Source organism: Rhipicephalus sanguineus, chromosome 11, assembly GCF_013339695.2.
Source record: "Rhipicephalus sanguineus isolate Rsan-2018 chromosome 11, BIME_Rsan_1.4, whole genome shotgun sequence".
Classification (NCBI taxonomy): domain Eukaryota; kingdom Metazoa; phylum Arthropoda; class Arachnida; order Ixodida; family Ixodidae; genus Rhipicephalus; species Rhipicephalus sanguineus.
In genome coordinates, this window is record NC_051186.1 from 13,339,022 (window position 1) to 13,358,380 (window position 19,359).

Here is a 19,359-nt window from a genome sequence, read left to right on the forward strand (position 1 = left end):
AGGAAAAACATTCTCAAAGCAGCGTTTTATCGTCTTAGATGGGATTTCATTACTTTGAATATTATATCCTTGGGAGCCTCCTCATTAGGTCATTGTCACCGGAATGTCTGTAGCGCTGTACAAAAATTCTTAATTGAAGCAGGGCGATTTTGATTTTGCATTTTAAAATTAGCATTAATAATATATTCTAACCTTCTATACTTCATTTTCGCATGTGACCACTTTTACCTATAACTTATTCGTTTCTTGGCCGATTCCCCAGGGTGGGTGTGAGCCATTTATAAAGGTCATCATCATCATCATTTAACTGATCGGACATATCATGAACACAAAAATTCAATCGCATAATTTCATTGCATTGTCATTTTTTTCTCTCAGATAACGCCTCCCTTTACCACCCATCTGACCCTACCCTCGCTTACAGCGCATGCCTCTATAACCACTGCTCTTCATGCGTCTTCTTTCTCTCAGCCGCGTGCTTTCTGCGTTGCCCCCTACGGCGGACTCGCCACATTTGCATCCCCCTGTCTGCGCGGCGCGCCAAGGCAGCTTGATCCATCGAAAGAATTACAGCGAGCGGGCACCGATAAGGTTTATCGCACTCTTATCATAACACCGCCGCGAATTTTCGCAAAGAGTGTCCGTTTCATCACTATTCCGCTTAAACGAGAACAAAGAGTCTTGGCTATACATATCACGCACTATGCGTAAAGGCACCGCTGCGTTCCATTTGCACAGCTTATGCGTGCAAACTATATTATGACAGCTATGTTTATGACCACAGGTCATGGTGAGAACGTGTGCGTCGCGGCCGTATATGATCAACAGCATGATTCACCTTATTCCTACGCAGTTGCCATTTCAAGCTCCGCTTTTGAACATTAAAAAAAGTTCAGCGAAGATTACGATACTGCCTAATGCGAATTCTGAGCGTAGATCGGGTTGGGGCAAGGCCTACTGTGTTTGAGGTTTTGGCTTTCCTTAAGGTATTGAGTACGCCATAAGTCTAATTTTTGTGAAGTAGGACAGCACCCACTACGCTATTATTCGTCTTTTTGTGGATAAGCGACGTGCCCGCAACAGGCCTGTAAGCTATTAGGTGCACTTTGTTGATGCTGCATGTGGCTGATGACGATGAAGAATTATGGCTGATTACTCTGCAGTGGGTGGGGGGTGGGAGGCGTTAAACTACACACTTGTTGCCCAATCGGGATTGTGTGATGACTGGTTGTTATTTTACTCTTCTGCCACGCTAAAATAGATAGGTTAACGCAATTCCTTGCCCAGCATGACGCCTGTGTAAGGTGTTTTTGCAAACGAGTTTGAAGCACCAGAGTGGCTCTGGGGTAGAACGGGGCTGCCACGCACAGCGCCCGGGCTCATATCCCATTCAATCCTGAGAATTTTTTACTCATTTATTTTTGGCGTCTGTCGGTTACTTCTTCATGCCTCTCGGTTACGCCACCGACTGCTACGGCAACGGCGACGGCGATGCGGTTTAACGCGGGAACGGGCGCCCAAGGGCTGCGCTCTAAATAGCAAATGATCGAAGCGAAGATTTAAAGCAGCAAGTAAATAGATAACCATTTTAAAAGGAACGGAACGTCGTTTTCTCTGGCATAATGTTATTCCCGGAGGTGCCCTTCCACACTCAAACAGCTCGCGAATTTGTATCCCGATTGTTCCAGTATGTCTTACGCCCAACTACAAATCGTGCCACCTTCACCAAAATACGATGCAGCGGCATGGATATGCTCTTGCTTTCAACGCCACTGCAGTGGCCCTGAAAACCTCAATATCCAGGCAAAATAGAGAATGATGTAATTGTTGGGGTTTTACGTCCCAAAACTACAATATGGCAAGTAAAGAAAAACTTTCGTGCAGTTTCTGGATATTGTGCGAAGTTATCGCCGCTCTCGCCTTATCTAAAATGATTCGATGTACTTTATTAAGAGACGTTACGCTGTAGGTTACTTACTTCACAGCATTAACACGAATCCCATACTTGGCAAGCTCTGAAACAAGCACAATCAACAGTTAGCTACCGGGCATTGCTTTACTCACTTAGTTTTGCCCAGCTTCTTTCATCAAGGAAACAGTAAACTGAGCGAGCACTTTTGTAATAACATATCTACAGTGAATAGGCCAGCAAGATAATACGAACTCTGCTGTGGCAAGTTGATCCGTCAGAATTATTATTCTTTTCACGATCGTGAAAAAAAAACGTACCTAGTTACCAAAGAAATGGTTTCTCTGTGTTTGTTTAGATTTTCTTCTTGAGGAAAATTGTACCCCTATTTCAATTCACTGCAGTTTCCTTATTTCGCAAATTGAGCAATAACATAGTGAGTAGAATGCCTTCGGTCTCTTCTAAACAAATAAGAACATTTAGCAGGGCAGCGATACTCAGTAAAAACAGGGAATACAGAAAATATTATTCCAATGCCGAGGAAACATCCACATGATTGGTGGCGCCATTCCCGCAGCTCCCAAAAGCGATTGTACAGCATCATTTTACGGTAGGCTTTGAAGCAAGGTGGAGCACAGAGGCGAGAAACGAATGGCAAGAAACTGACAAGTTTGTGGAACCATTCTTAGGAATCACTGCTCTTACAGAGCTGTCGCCAGATTAGGAGTCGTCAAAACATTTTCCTTCACTCGCGCTTTCATTCCCCCGCAGCCGGGAGGCAGCCATGCTATAAGCGGAGTTCTCAGAGGCTGTAAAATAATGGAAGGCGAGGTACAATTCTCCGAATATCTGCACGTATGTTCATATAGTGTCGGAAACCAGAACTATACACCGTACGACTAGTACAGTCGGCACAGGGCAAGTGCCTGACAAAGGGGACCGGGCGGTCGTGTCATGTCGCTTGTAGCAACGCATGTCGCATGTCGCTTGTAGTATAGTGCAGTGTAGCAACGGGGCGGGAAAGGAAAGTCAGGGTGAAGGAAAGAAGAAGGGGAACGTAAATCGGCATTGCCTTGTATTGCATAGTGCAGTAAGGGCGGTGAAAAGGTGAGCGATGGTAGGAAGGAGGGAATGGTTAAGGGAGATGGTAAAGCACCGCATAGCGGTGCGTAGTACAATATAGGAAGGGGGTGGGGAAGGGAAGTGAGTGTGAGAAGGATGAAAGGAGAGGGCACCACTGCATCAAAAATTACAAAGCAGCAAAGATATAGTTCCCCTGATGATAAACTCCACACCTTTACGAATTACTTCGTCTACGTTTGTGGTCTTTGTTTGAATCGCAAAGAGGTATATCGAAAAAATTGGCCGCGTATCTGCGTGCTTCGCTGCAAATGTCGTCTAAAGACGATAGAAGAGGCGCTGCGTGAGATATGGACGTCATCTGGCAATACGTCGGGAAAATGAGTGCTGTGTTGCGGACTGGTAGTCCCGGCGCAGCAGCAGGCAAATACCGGCGGTGGCCAACACGACCGGCGGGGACGCCAGCCAGCCCGAACACATGGTTTGGCGCGAAGCGCTGAAGCAGAAGAAACGTCCGCACGCAACGAGTACTCTCCACACACTCTTTTATTTACACGTCGCCTGGCTAAAACAGGAATGCCAGAGCGGCGCCCCATGGCATTCGTACAGTGCAATACAGAACAGAAACCGAAACACAACAATGAGCTCATTCAGAGGGCACGGAGGAAGTCAAGTTTAACGCGCAGTCGCATTTTCAGCGCAGCTTAAGAAACTAGGGTCTTTAGAGTTACGTATGTATGCATTTTCTATTAATGGAACACACCACCTAATGCTTACCTAGTGATGTTGCGCCTCAGATATGCGTAATGTTTGCTTTTTGATCGACAATGTACACAAGTATGAACCTAGTCAGCCGTTCAACATGGCTGGCCCTTGGGCAAGTGGTTCAACTTAGGCCGAGTGGCTGAATCGAGTGACGTGCCGACAAACAGAAAGACAGACCAGTATTTCTCCGTTTAATTATCCCAAGAAAGACTACCGTCTTTAAAAAAGAAAATGAAAAGAACGTTCTCAAAGTGATGACGCGCGCTGACGAGCGGACGCATCATCTTGCCTCCTTACAACACCCTCCCCCACCTCCTCCGTGTATCTGCAGCGCACTCGCTGGTACGAAAGGAGAGAGAAAGCGCTTAAAGAGTACTACAATTTCCTGTACCACCTCTCGTACTTCATAGATTCTAAAATTTTTTGCGACAGTCAATTCGTGAGGCAATAAGCCATTTTAATGATGCCAATCGATGATTACATGAAAAGGTGTTGAAGGGCCCACTTCAGGCGTGAACGTTAGATGCCCCCTCAAACGCGGAAATTGGCTATCGGCTGCATGCGGCTGCGTAAACACGAGCAATGCAAAACATCACGCGAATACGTCCCCATGACTTCACACATCGCCCGAATGTGTGACGTTATCATGATATAATTGTGACGTCACATCACGTAATATCACACGAAAACGTCATCACATGACATTGTAGCTTGGTCAAAGCTGGGCCGATCCCAGAGGCAATGCAGAACCGGGTGTGTTGCAGAGAGCTTACAAGACATGTGATCCTAGAGCCAGTGGAAAAGAACGTTAAGCGCACATAGCTTTCTGAAGATGGGGATTAGTAATGATAATAATAAATGTTGGGGTTTAAAGTCCTCAAACGACGATATGATTATGAGGGAACCCGTTTCGACCGCATGGAAATAATTATAGTGCACCTAAATGTAAGTACACTGGCCTTAAGCGTTTTTGTATCCATCGGAAATTCGGCCGCTGTGGCCGGGATTTGATTTTGCGACCTTCGGATCAGCAATGGAGCCGTGGCGGGTGGGGGAAGAAAATTAGAAATAAAATGGCTTTTGCATTCGAGCCGTCTTAAGCGGATGCATAAGCGACCCCGCTAGTGGGTTGTACAGAAGAAAAACAGACATAACAATAACAATGGCATGATTCCATCAATGCGCGTAAAAGAAAGTATGCATTATGATACGCCTACACAAAAGCACGCACCTATATCGCAAATATATCATGTAACTTCAAAAGGGAAAAAAAAGAAAAACGATAAGAAAGATACGTCACCACATAAGGAATATAAACTACCACAAGACACAGGAGTGGTACAAGATGCAATACGGCAAGGGGTAAAGGAAGCGCTAAAGAAAAATGGAATGCCTCAGATATGCGTAATGTTTGCTTTTTGATCGAGAATGTACACAAGTATGAACCTAGTGAGCCGTTCAAGATGCCTGGTCTTGGGCAAGTGGTTCAACTTTGGCCGAGTGGCTGAATCGAGTGACGTGCCGACAAACAGAAAGACAGACCAAAATTTCTCCGTTTAAGTATCCCAAGAAAGACTATCGTCTTTAATAAGTCTTTGTAAACGAAAATTATTACCATCGTTCGGCAAATACTTCCTTTTGCAGTGCCGAGGTGTGCATGCAAATCGCAATGCATCCTCTTGGGCGCTGGTTGTATTTATCCACATTATGTATCCGACTATAGAGTGAAAAAGCTAGGACTAGTGAAGAACACTTCTAAGGGACAAATGAGTATATATATATATATATATATATATATATATATATATATATATATATATATATATATATATATATATATATATATATGTGTGTGTGTGTGTGTGTGTGTGTGTGTGTGGGACATGAAGCCTTGGCAGGAAAAGCCGACGAGGAAGGAGTGTGCGAGCAGTAGAATAGCAGCAGAAGTGTGCGAGCAGCCAGTTGACGCGTGTCAGGGTGCAAGTTGGCGCGAGCGCGGGCGCCAAGAAGCCACCGTTAACTTATAGGCCTACCGCTGCAACGGAACCGACGAGTGGCGGCCGCAGCTGATTTCGTTCGCTCAAACCATGGCTGAGAGCAGCACGTACTCTGCAGCACGAATGCGCCGGTCACGTGGTTCTTTTTTGTATTTAGCGGACGCTCTTTGCTGCTTGGGGAAATATGGTATATGTGAGACATTCTTTATAGCGAATATTGGAATGGGGGTTTCTGAAGACGCTCTCGAACTGTGCAAGTCGCATTTCTTACCTGAAGTCAATATTTATCAATTTAGTTTAAAAATCCCAATCAACAAATTATTTAATCACAAAACGAAAATTGTGCGCAGCGCGCAAGGTGGCTGTCAGCAATTTTCAACTGATATCACTCGCCTGCCTCTAATATTGCATTTTTGAACCCTTGGCTAAAGATAGCTGGCACTACCGGTATATTCTCTTCAGAGGCGGTGTGTACAGTTGTACAAATAAAATTCGGAGGCGCCTCACGCACCGCATGTTTCTCAAATGGCTTGAAACGCAGTGTATACATTTATGCATGCTTCCTTAGTGAGCGCCGAGCGGTCATTTAACTTCATCGAGCTGCGTACTGCTGCAGAGGTTCACACTGCTGGAGACACTACCATATTCAATACTTGTTCAACGTGACGCGTTCCAGGACCAACGTCAAGCGTATTATTTTTCTTTGCTCGAAACGATATGCAGCCCAAAACAACAAAGTGGGCATGAGTTTCGGGCCTAAAATTTGACATTTTTATGCAAGAATTTAACCTGACAGATTGAAGAATGATTAGACATTGTCTTACACGCTGATTAACATTAATTCCTGACACTCACACAAGACAATACATTCATTCCTTTTCCTTTTGAAATGTATTGTTCAGTGCTTTGGGAATAGGCTATGCGAATTTGACGCAGTTGCAGACAGTGGAACCTAATTAGCTCCTCATGAGGCTGATAATATAACTGATAATATAGCTGATAAATATAACTGATAATTTACTAACTCACGTTGCGGAGGGTGGACCGGCCGCAACGTGAGTTACTCAATTATCAGTTATGTTTGTTTGTTAAACGTCTGTACTTTATTTGCAAATATTTCTTCGGGTTCCGCGAGAATGCTTCTGCCTATATATATATATATATATATATATACAGGAAGAAGCATTCTTGCGGAACCCGAAGAAATATTTGCATATATATATATATATATATATATATATATATATATATATATATATATATATATATATATATAATTGCCTACCAAGTATCTTTTACTCCAAGTAAAATGCTAATTTACGTTATGATGTCATGATGTTTATTGCCCGCTATGCGAACGCAATATCTTTTTGCCAGTGTTGTTTTCGGTAGTGCCGGAAAGCTTGTCCAGCCCTTAAAAAAACGATTTCAGCAGCTAAAGCGAGCAGCTGCCGAAAAGCTCGCTAAGCCGTGTAGCAGAGCGCACAGCAATGGTGTACCTACAGAACCTGTTTTATGAACACTCAATCATACGATCCTATTGCAACTTTTCTGAGAGGTTCCTTATGCCATTACAATAATTTCATGTGTTTCCTAAGATGTTTACTGATATATATGGCAAATGTACCAATATGATGAAAGTATAGGAATTTGGTACGGACATACCTGGAAAAATTGGAATGTCTTAAGGAAGGAATATTTCCTTAGGGTTATGCTTAGAGCAAATACTAACAGCCTAACTATTTTGCTAAGTGCGGAGCACTTTAGGGGGCTGGGCTGTCGTAGGCTGTGATCGTATGCTGTCGTCATAGCTTGGCGTAACCCAGGCGAAGTATAACCATCTGAGTGCGCGCTCCTGCCAGAAAGAAGTCCTCTTTCTTTTGTTCTTCGAGCACCTTGGTGATGAAATAATCCAGGTAAAACCGCATATAGCATAACCAACTGAAGCATATTGAGCGGGTGCTCGTCCCGATGAGTAGTCTTTTTCCTCTTGTTCTTCGAGCGCAGCAAAACAACGCTTAAAAATTTAAAAATAGGAAGCAAGCGAGAAATAGAACGAGAGAGAAAGAGGGGGAAAAAAGGAATAAAAATAGAAATAAAGAGAAAAAAAGTGGCCGCGTATATGCGTGCTCCGCTACAAATGCCGTCAAAAGACGATAGAGGAGGCGCTGCGTGAGATATGGACGCCATCTGGCAATACGTCGGGTAACATGAGCTTGTGCAGATGGTTTCCTTCCTCCATGGCAGAGGGCGTTCGCCGGCGTGCATAGCATGGCATTTTCAGCGCAGCTTAAGAAACTAGGGTCTTTAGAATTACGTATCTATGTATTTTCTATCAAAGGAACAGACCACCTTACACTTACCTAGTCATGTTGCGCCTCAGATATGCGTAATATTTACTTTTTGATCGACAACGTTCACAAGTATGAACAGCCGTACCAGTTCAAGATGGGTGGGCGGTAAGCAAGTGGTTAAACTTTGGCCGGGTGGCTGAATCGGGTGACAGACAGAAAAAGAGAAAGACAGACGGACAGACCAAAATTTGTGCGTTTAAGTTCCCCAAGAAAGACTTTCGTCTTAAAAAAACACAGAAAAAACTGGAATCCAGAACAAGAAGGGAAGATACGAGGAAATGAAGACAAAGCTGAAGTGAAAGAAAGAAGGTTGCCCAGATCCGCACTTCCTTCAGGCTTGCCACCACTAATGCGAAGCTGTCTTAATTTTTTTCATTCTTCAAAAATTTCGTGACTGCAATAAACTGCCGATGATGCTCGTACGCTCTCACCTCACCATTATTTTGTCGTGGTTTGAGCCTATGATGTTCAACTTACCCAATGCAGATACTTGAGTAAGCTGATCCAGTCCAGCTTTGCTAATTGAGTATGGCGCAACATGTCTCACCTATATGGAATAAGAAAAATAAGAAGGTTGCGTAGTTATAAACGTGCTCATTCTTAAATTAATCACTACGGCGAAAGGGGACATATGCAAAGAAACAAATTAGAATAACGTTAGGCACACTGCAGTATTTACAGTCTACTGCATTCTTTAGAGCCGGTGCACATTCACGGCTTAAATACGGCACCGATGAAGTCCGCGTGACACGCGTAATGGAGAAATCAGCGCGACTAACACGGATGAAACAAAGCTGTAAAACGGTAGCCAGGCAGGCTAATCTGCCTCCAAACAGAAATAAGACAGAAAGGAAATATGTGGTTGTTGATCCCGTTTCGGTCGCCATGTGCTGTTTGCCAGCATGTGCCTTTGTATTAACGCGATAGCGTTAAAGAGCTCGTATCGCAGAAATTCCGCCGTCGGCGTCGGCACCGTTGGTTGTGAGCGAAAAATCATCTTGTCCGTGACCGAAAAATCGAAAAAGCTGCAAATAAAATAAATAATAAAAATGTTGGGTCCGAGTGAGAATCGAACCCAGGCCGTCTGCGTGGCAAGTAGGTGTTCTACCACACAGCCACGCCCCTGCTTGGAGCTGCACTGAAAATAACTTTGATGCTTCCCAAAAATACGCGTCCTGTATCCAGTTGTCACAGTACGAGATGTAATATCGCAGTAATATTGCGTGGTACAAGCGTACATTGCCATCGGGCGTCACACCACGTCAATATCATAACGGCTTGGTGGTTTAAAGACAGCCACCCATTACAAAATGCACACACATTACTGCGCGTATTCCCTTAAGACCACGTAGTGGGTGCATCGCAGCTTCGAAAAAGGTTCTCGCGCATAATTGCTCCTGGTTTAAAGCATGCTACCCATTACATAAGGCACACACCTTAATGCGCGCATTCTGTTAAACACTCGTAGTGTTCGAAGTGCGCACTAGGGGCAGGATATTGCTATCGCGTTCAACTCTTAAAGGCGAAGCTTAAGCGTCCCCCAATTTTTCGCCTCTGATTAGTGAAATATATATATATATATATATATATATATATATATATGTGTGTGTGTGTGTGTGTGTGTGTGTGTGTGTGTGTGTGTGTGTGTGTGTGTGTGTGTGTGTGTGTGTGTGTTTACGCGAAAGAGAGTGTGGGTGGTTTCGTATCTGCGCACAGAATGAGCAGCACGTTAAGCCGGCTACCTTCCATCTTAAAGACTATGACTTACTAAAACACATTAACCGCACTCGTTTCGCGTTAGAAGAAAGTTTATTACTACCCGGAGTTCGCATTAATTACGGCACAAAATCGTTTTCATTCACAGCCATTTCTTTAACAAACCCTATTTCACCCAATCTAAAGTCTTCAGGTAATTTGTACACGTTCAAAAAAAAAACATTGAAATTGCACCTTCTATCGACACAATTCATTTTACTTTGTCTTTTGGCAATTCTGATGGAGCATATTGTATTCTTTTGCTTGTTGAATTTATTGCTATGTTTTATCGTATAGCTCTTTTGCTGTAGTTGGTGCATAACATTGTTCTATTGATACTACGCTATCTCGCCATTTGCCTTTGCCTTTTCTTTTACATACTTTCTTCATCGAGGGTCCTCCTACAGCCTCCGGACTGTGGGACCCTAGCCTGTAAAACGTCTCCTTCATTGCATGTACTGCTACTTTGCCAATAATGATCTTCAACGTCAAAATTCAAGTAATACGATGACTGCTTACAACGAAATTTAACAACATGTAGGTACTTACGGTTCGCAAAGACACCGTGCTCGAGACGTTGACAATGTTGCCTGGGAATAATGCGTGGTAAGATGTATGGATATATTCCCAAAGCACGAGAGACAAAGTGAAGCGTCTGGTGATCAAAATGCATCAAATTCGTTTTCCTAAAAGAATAATCCTTCCACCACTTTCCTTTATGCACGACAATTGCCACTGTATATGTACTGCACTGTAAAAACGAAGTCATTTATCAACGACACGATGTACTTAATTTCTCCTTTCACATGCGCGAGCCACTGTTTGGTTTTGCATCAAGTGGCTCTTCAGTTGCGCACAAATGTTCCCGCATGCTCCAGAGGTCGCTACGGTCATGATGGACGTAAAATCCCTGAAATGTATAAAGTAGTGCTAACTGTGTCCCTTCGCCTCTACCTCCTCTCCTAGAAGCTGCAACAGCGCATCTAGGATGTGCACCAGGGAACTACGGATGTTTCCCGCTGTGGTGAAAACAGCTTCTTTCTGCTATTGTACCTGTTTTTGCTACTTCTGGCACAGCCGGTGCAAGCATGGAGAACCTCCGTAGAAGCAGACTCAAGCGCATTCGAGCACACATCGTGTGCCTATCAAGTAAACTATAGCGCAGAAGCGGACAAGGAAGATGGCGCTTGCGGAATCTTTTAAAAAAGCTAGTGCGTCAGGCTGGAATCACTAGCGATTTCTTAGCGCCACCGAGTTTGCAGTGGCGCTGTCATCAGGATCGAGAACTTTAGCTACAGACTGATTAAGTATCGTGAATTTTTACACAGTCGGAGACCACGGAATTACGCCACCTGCTTCTGTAGACATTACATTGTCGTATGTATTTACCCTTATTTTTTAACATTCCGTATTTCGCGGGTCCTTCCCACTGCGCCCCTTAGAACCACAGCACTCTTGGGTGCTCTAGCGGAAGAATAGGACAAGCTTCTTTTTCCGGCCACATTGCTAGTTTACAATTCGTTCCCTCTGCGCTGCATAAATACGCAACTAAGTTTACCTTTTGGTGGCACGCACATGCACTTTTGGTAAGGCGCGTACAGAATCGCTCACTTAATTCGACGTATATGTGTACGTACGTTGAAAAAGTCAACATTACCGCTGGTCTTGCAAGCGTGGCCGAATTGAAAAACGGTGGAATTTCATCCCTGGAGAACACTTCGTCTATCTATCTGAGTATCCAACGATGTAGCAAACCATGCGAAACGTAAGGAAAAATTTAGGATAGTAAGCGCACTGCTCCTTGCCGCCACCATACGAAACGCTGCGTGTTCCTGATCGGTGTCACCACGCGGCAACAACCCATTGCTGCACGCTTGCCACGCTTGCACCGTGGTGCTGACGCTTTCATGCCCGTGCGGTTGTCGTATTCGCCGTAGCTTCTCCGGTGCTAGAGTATCCCATCACAAGCAAGGCGGGGACAATCGGTCCTTTCGTGTACATTTGCCCTTCATCGGGCTCTATTAGATAAAATTCTCCGTCGGGCGTAAAAAAAGGATGGTTGATCCCTGCGACATAGGAATCGGAATAACACGAAAGTAAGTTGTGCTCTTACAGAGGTAACAATGTTTACTGCAGATTGATATAAGAGAGTTTGCAGAGTGTATCTGGCAGCTATAGCACCGTTTAACGTGGATGCACCCACTTTGATGATTGGTGGTACATCTACATCCCGACGACTAACGTCCATGTTAAATTATTAAGAGAGAAACAACTTTATTGACGGCACAGCGAGGTCATTGAATTTAGCTTGCCGGTGGTTTGAATGGTGGTGGCAAGTAGCTCCTTGTGGTAGCTGCAGTAGTGAACGGTGAAAGCGTAATCAGAGAGCGAGGTGTGATAGCCAGAAGAGCGTCGAATATTGGACGCAGAACTTGGTCGCCATCCCGCGGCATGTTAAAATGTGATTGAACACTACGGCCGGACTAGAGGGAAACACAAAGCGCGTCGTGCCGCCCCGGTAGCTCCGCCGCGATTTTTCCAGGGGCGAGCGCGTGAGCGGGATCGCGGTGTTGCATCTGAGGCAGGCGCGCGTCGCAGAGCTGTTTTTGGGTTGGATTAGCTTCATGCTTTGAGCGAGGCCGACGCTTTTACGACGCTTGGGCTAAGGTCGCCACCTTGCGGTGTGTTAAGGCATTGACAATATTGAACTTCTAGTGAAAACGCGCCGAATGGGGCGGACGTGTAATGCGTTGCAGGTGCTAATCGCGGAGGCCACAGTAGTGACGAATTACTTCATCGCTCTCAGAGGGCAACACCACCCCGCCGACCGGCAGAGTGGTAGATATAAAAGGCGCGTTTGTAAATCCTCTAGAATCTGTGACCGTGCTCCAGTGGATAGCGCGCCCGGCATCTGTTGTTGCTGAACGAGCGGTCGTGGGTTCGATGCTCCTTGACGGAACCTTTTTTCTTTGCCATCTCATTGTTTAAATTTTTTCGACGTCATTTCCGTGACGGCAATACGTCACTGAAGTCTTGTTGGACCCCGACATAAAGCACTTTTGTGTTAGAAACAAAGAAAGAAAAGTGTTTCCGAATGAAGGGGGTGCCATAGAAAAACAGGGGGTGGGGGTGCACTCCTCTAGGGGATGTGCAGGAAGATCACTATACCAGTCAGAACAATCAAAACGGAAATGCAGCTGTTTCTTCTAGTGAGGCACTGCAGGTGCACTTCACACCACTCTATCATGCCGAGACGACCAGACATGTAAAATAGGTGCACGTTCTTTAGAACACTGGAAATGAATACATCACAAACGGAGCTTTCTTTTCTAAATTACCGATTCCCTCTCTTCGTAATCCGAAATGTTTGCCTCTAATAGCTGGCAATGCGCATTTTGACGACGCTGGTACCGAACTTCTAAAAAAAGAAGAACCTTTGCAACATATGTTTCAGAAGCAATGCGCTCACGCACAAACTTTGAACGGATACCGTGATTGCGAACGCTCACTTACAACGCGCTGGCGTGGTCAGCACCACATAGAGAAGGAACTGAGGTGTCACATTGTCTCATGGTTCAGCACGTCTCCGAAACGCTCAGGTAAACCACTTCTAAACCTAGGCGTGTGAAACGTCAATGCTCCCACAGAGCGCACATTGATCCTCATCTCCACTTTGCTCAGCCTTGATACCTGCAACGTGTTAGAAAGCTTGAGAATTGGGGACCCAAGACACTGCTTTGGGGATAGGCTGCTCTTGAGTTCGGAAGAGCAGCCGAGTTTGAGAATTAGGTCAACACAAGCTGCGTTGGGTCAAACGCACGGGGCGCCACACGTGGCGGAATTAAGATCATGCGAGACGCGGGCCATACCAGGCGGATGAAATTTCGCGGTTTTTCTGTCCCGCGACCGCAGCGATCCTAATGTTTGGGGGCTGTACTACCTACGAGCATAAATGAACGTCGTTGTTTCATTTCATATTTATTACCACGTCACTTATTTGAAGTTTTTAATACGCAAGTCAACTTAAAGTTTGCAGTTTGAGATTGCGAAAATACGAGGGCGACCCGGGGTCGAAAACGGGAACTGCGTCGTCCTCTCACAGCGAAAAAGGGGCGTTTCTTGTCGCGTGTTTGTGTATGCTACAGCCTACGGTGTCCCAAAGGTCGCTTTTACCACCGTAGAGTTTGTTTCAGCGAAACCCTTCCAAGCTTCAGCTAAACGGACGCATGAATGGATTCGCGCTGTCATCCCAAATCGTGCTGTGCTGAGTGGTGTCAAAATTCTTCACGCCACACCGGCATAAAATTATTTCGGATCCCGGCGGACGAGAGATACGATCCATGAACTTGTGTACAGTTATCACTGTTTTTCTTTTGTCTTCGTAGAGACTGCATATGCACTGGCTTGATACCTAGTTATTAGCGTGCGGGCATGTGCGGTGCACTTTTGTATGCGATTAAAAACGAAAAATATTCTAGTTGTGTTTTCACTGTATGAATGGCACGTTTAGGCAATAAGACGTTCAAACAAACTCTGCTCTTTATTCTTGTCTAATTTTTGTGTACACGTAAACAAAAGCAGTCTTACTTAGAATAAGTGGTGCAAGAATAGGTGGATGGGCAAACCTTCATCAATCAGAACGCAACTATTGCCGTTTTGATCATGTGGCGGGTTGCGCAACAGGAAGAAGGTCGCGCGCTCGTCAACTGAATACCTTCTACTCGCTCAATTTGGCTTGCTGGTGCATCCCAGTTGAATTTGGAGCTAAATTTCCCCCTCCCTCCCGCCACTCTAATTCTCAGTCCTCATCAAGATGGCGTCCCCCACTACATGTCTACAATGCGCCGCCAAGTTTTATGATCAACACTTCTTGCGCGAAATTTTCTCAGACAACGGACGAAACAGACACGGACGGGCGTCCATTGTCTGAGAAAATTTTGCGCAAGCATTGGTGATCATGGAGTACCAACTAGCTCGAACCCACACCTTGCGCAGATTTAGTACCGCCCCCAAACACCAGACGTTCGTCCGGCGCTGAGAGCGAATATCGCGTTCCATGGATGGTATAGAAAGTTCCACTCCCCTGGCCATACTGCGTCTTAGCCCACGCTGCGTCTGTGTCGTCTCGCTGGCGACACAAGACGCCTTGGGGACCGCGATAGTTTTCGATTTTTGGGTCTCGGGTAAACGCGAGCGCAAGATCCCAAGAGTGGCTTGGGTTCTGGGCATGCGCCCTGGCGGCTCGCAAATGTCTTGGGTCCCCAAGCTCATTAGGGCCCCAATTCTAGAACTCTCTTTATACTCAAGGAAGTTTGCAAGGTCATCGTATGCAATATCTGCTCCGTAGGCTGTGCCTATGCGTGACGCAGCTAGGGCAGTCGCTGACGCGACACGGGCCCCGCTGCACTGACAAAACAATGGGTTTAGCCGTGCTGCGAAGCCAAACGAAAATTTGAAACGTATACAAATATGTTGTTTTTTGCTGTGAAGCAATATTATGAAAATTGCGGCAATACGAACCTTTTGTTTTCTGGAGAAATGGAAGAGTCTCCTGCGTCATGACGAATGCGGAGCGCACGTTTGTGTGAATTACGTCGTCAAATTGTTCCAGGGAAAATTGTCCTAGAGGAGCAGGTGTGACTATTCCGGCGTTGTTGATCTATGAGTAAAGAGAAAAGTCAAACGCTAACAACGCACATTTCATTATCACAATGGCCAAAATAGCTTTACGTGTCACGTACTAGCTATATTACACTTCGCTGTTTATTCACGTCGTTCCGTTTTTAAATGCGAAGCATTTCTTAGCGAACCTCTGGCACTTTGAGCGTTTCTATCTACGTATCTATCTATCTATCTATCTATCTATCTAGCCGCCTACGTCTGGGGGCTCTCATGATCGCCTCCTTAACTTAGTGCCGACCAAAATTTGCATGGGAGGGTAACATGATTTCACGAATACGACTGTCGGGTCATGACATGAATAAAGTGAAAATCCTATCGCGTACGTCGTCAAACCCTTTCCTCCAGACACGTGTGGCACATACCCGCTTACCACGGGCAGTGGTGCATGGGTATGCGCCACAGGTGATTGACAGTTTATATCTACCCAGGAACGGCAAGAACAGACATTAAATGCGAGAGCGTTAAGAAAAACCGACATCGCTAGCGTGGACCCGACGAATGGAAAGAATGAAAATTAGGATCCCCGCAGGAATTGAACCCAAGCATTCTGCGTGGCAATCAGGTATTCTACCACAGAGCCACGCCAGGTCTATAAACTGGTTTGGAAAACGGCCTCTGCAGGCGTAATGTCGGTGCAACGTCAGTTGTGGTTGTGGTGCTTGCTATCTGATTTTACAAGAAAGCAATAAACACTATATATGATACTCATACGATGCGTATACTCCTACGATACAGACGTCATATCAGATTAACCACGTCTGTGGTTTAACGTCATATCAGATGGAACCACGTCTGTGGTTCCAATGTTAGCTCCGCTTTTATAGCAGTCTAATAAACATTCCATTTGTATCCCTATGATTCAGCGAGCTATATTCATGCATTGCTCGACTCTGTAGGAATACAGTAACGAAAGTTACGTATGATATTCACATCATCGCACCGTAAAGTGCACTTAGTCCGCCAGAACGACGCAGTGTCCTCTTAAATTCTTACGAGGCTGGGCGATGGCCTCATGCTGACCGAGGATGATGTCAGATTGATTGACAGCCGCTTTGTAGACTAGGCTACGTAGGCCACATACGCCCAGGTAGTCTACGAATACGACAAGCGCCATCCACTGATGTTGGTCTACGTAGCACTATCCAGGCCTACCAGCCTCGACGGCCCATACCTCGCCAACGCGAAGGGTGACTTCAGATTACAACATGTCGCCGGCTCTATCTATAGACAATTTGTCGACGATTTGACCGAGGCATCCACGATTTCAAACGGCTGTACTATACTTCATGCTGCACTACACAACGACCCTCGTCGCCGCGATCACGACCTCATCCGATAACAAGTCATGACCAGCTGCTGGTGCTCACTGATCACGGGGATGATGACCTTGTTCAAGAACTGCCAGGAAATTCTTCCACACAAGCACACGGGTTCGTGAAACGTGCGTGCGTTCTCTATCACAAGGGACAAGTATAAGCACTACATACCAGCTTAGGGCTTCTGGTGTTGGTATAATACCCACGTTGCCGTTGCCAGCGTTACCCAACTGTAAACAACTGGTTATATAACACATATGCGGCTCTACAACATATATGTGTGCGCATAAAATTTATACAAATCTTTAGCGTCATTTTGTAACGTTTCGCTCAGTAAAAAAAATGACACCACAGTCACCTTCCCACCGCATGCTTCGCATCACATCGACTCCCACGGTACGTGGGATCTGCCGAATTTTTATTGACGCCATATAACTTGGTCTATGGCGGGTTTGAGAGGTCAGCTTGAATGTGAACTGACGCACGCCTATTTCGTAATTTGGTTTAAAGGTGCGCTATGTGGACAATATACTGCACGTCATTAAGTAAGCTACAGCTCTAAAACAGGAAGAGAAAGCGGCTGCAATTGTGAGTACATGACTAATGGTGTGGTAAAGAAGCTAAAAGAAAAGACTGCGGGTGGGAACTCTCCTTTCGTGTGAAATCGCAGTGATTTGATTAGTTACGATGGTATGTGTTCAAACACAATAACATATTAAGTGCGGATCACTAAGGAGCCCGGGCTGTCGTATAACCCCGTCGCTTGGCATAACCCAGGCGAAACCACGTATGGCATAGCCATCTCTACCATAGCCACGTATGACGAGGGGGCGTGAAAGGGAAGTGAGGTTGAGGATTGATGTGAGGGTGAGGAGGATGGAAAGGAGGAAGGGGGAGAGTAAGGCATTGCAGAGCCATGCTTGGTGCCACGCAGGCAAAAGCATGTGTAGCATAGCCGTGTATAGCAAGGGCGAGGGAAAGAGAACTGAGATAGAGGAGGAGGGGAGAGGTTGAAGCATGACGCAGGCATGTATGGCGCTAGGCAAGCAGAAACATGTACAGCACAGCCACCTGTAGCATAGCCATGTATAAGAAGGGTGCGAGAAATGGAAGTGAGGGTGAGAAGGGGTCGAGCGGGTAGAGCATCGCATATCCGTGCATAGTATAGTATAACAATTAGACGGAAAAGGGATATGGGGGTGAGGAGGAGTGATGCGAGTAGGAGGAGCAGGGAAAGGAGGAGGGGAGAGGGCACAACTGCATCACAAATGAAGGTTTCCTTTCACGCCAGGGAGGGCTAGCAGGCGCACAACATTAGGGCGCGCTTGCTCGTTAGTGCGAGCGCCGCTGAAGGAACGCAGATCCTTCAGCGGCGCTCACAGGCTGCCTTTGTCCTGTTTCACACAATAATGTTATACCAACTTGCCCCCAATACTCGCTACTTGTGTTCGTCGCTGAAGGACAGGCGAATCACTGCTCCGCACTTCCTGCAGCTTTCACGTTGAGTAAAACTGCATAATTTTTTAGGGGCGAAGCTCCTTAAAGCGGCACCCGTTCGTCCCTCGTAGTGCGTAACCAGTCGTAACGCTAGTACCCGATCTTGACCTCCAAGGTGGTGCCGGTGGGAGATTTCTCCTGTGCGTTGTTGAAGAATAAAAAATTCGCAGCGTGCGCGTTAACTAAAAGCCGAATTCTTCTGTCTCTCATTCCCCATTAGCAGCCATTGGCATGTTCCAGTAGGAAACGTTAGTAGAAGTAGAAGTGTTAGCTAAAAGCCGACTTCTTCTGTCTCTCATTCCCATTAGCAGCCATTGTTTACCTCCAAGGTAGTGCCTGGTGAGATTTCTCCTGTGCGTGATTAAACAATAAAAATTTTGTTCAAAACGCCGTTGATTGATGAAATAAACCAACGAAAGACGCCACATGTTTTCTAAAAGCAAAACGAAAAGACGCCAGATGTTTCTAAAGCAAAACGAAAAGATGCCAGCTGCTTAACGAAAGACGCCAGATGTTTTCTAAAGCAATGGTTTTCTAAAGAATGAAAATTCACAGCGTACATGTAAAATTAAAGTGAGCTGCAAGTCGTCATAACGCTCATCGAACTTTTAGTATAAACGCGCCTGATCTCACGTCGGTGATGATGTACTGGGCAGAATTCACGGAAGATTCACGGTTTAATGATGAACCTCCGCAGCTTCGCCCACTCATCATCATTCACTCCGTGGATATGCTGTGATTTTTTTTATTGGCAAAGTGAACGCTATTTTCTTTTGATAGTGCCAATTACGCAACTTTCGGACGTAAACAAACAGAACTTCAGAACTTGTGACGTCACAAGTTTCGATGGCATTAGAATACCATGCTGTTTCTCCTGTTGTGCATCCATGCTGTTTTTCAGCCATATTTGTGATGGTCGGAAAAACGCTGGGTGATTTGGCATGGAATGACCCATATGTATGTATGTATATATATATATATATATATATATATATATATATATA

At 45.4% G+C, this 19,359-nt stretch overlaps 1 protein-coding gene across 1 annotated transcript in view; it reads right to left on the reverse strand.

Annotated features, from left to right (window-relative positions):
• The window catches only part of LOC119374873 (uncharacterized oxidoreductase TM_0325-like), a 58,236-nt gene that overhangs the window by 13,552 nt on the left and 25,325 nt on the right, over positions 1-19,359 (reverse strand). Inside the window, exons 3-4 of the mRNA XM_037645074.2 lie at positions 8,583-8,652; positions 1,979-2,015 (exon numbers count right to left, since the gene is read on the reverse strand). Of these exons, the coding sequence (XP_037501002.1) occupies positions 1,979-2,015; positions 8,583-8,652 (107 nt within the window). The remainder of the gene's footprint in view (positions 1-1,978; positions 2,016-8,582; positions 8,653-19,359) is intronic.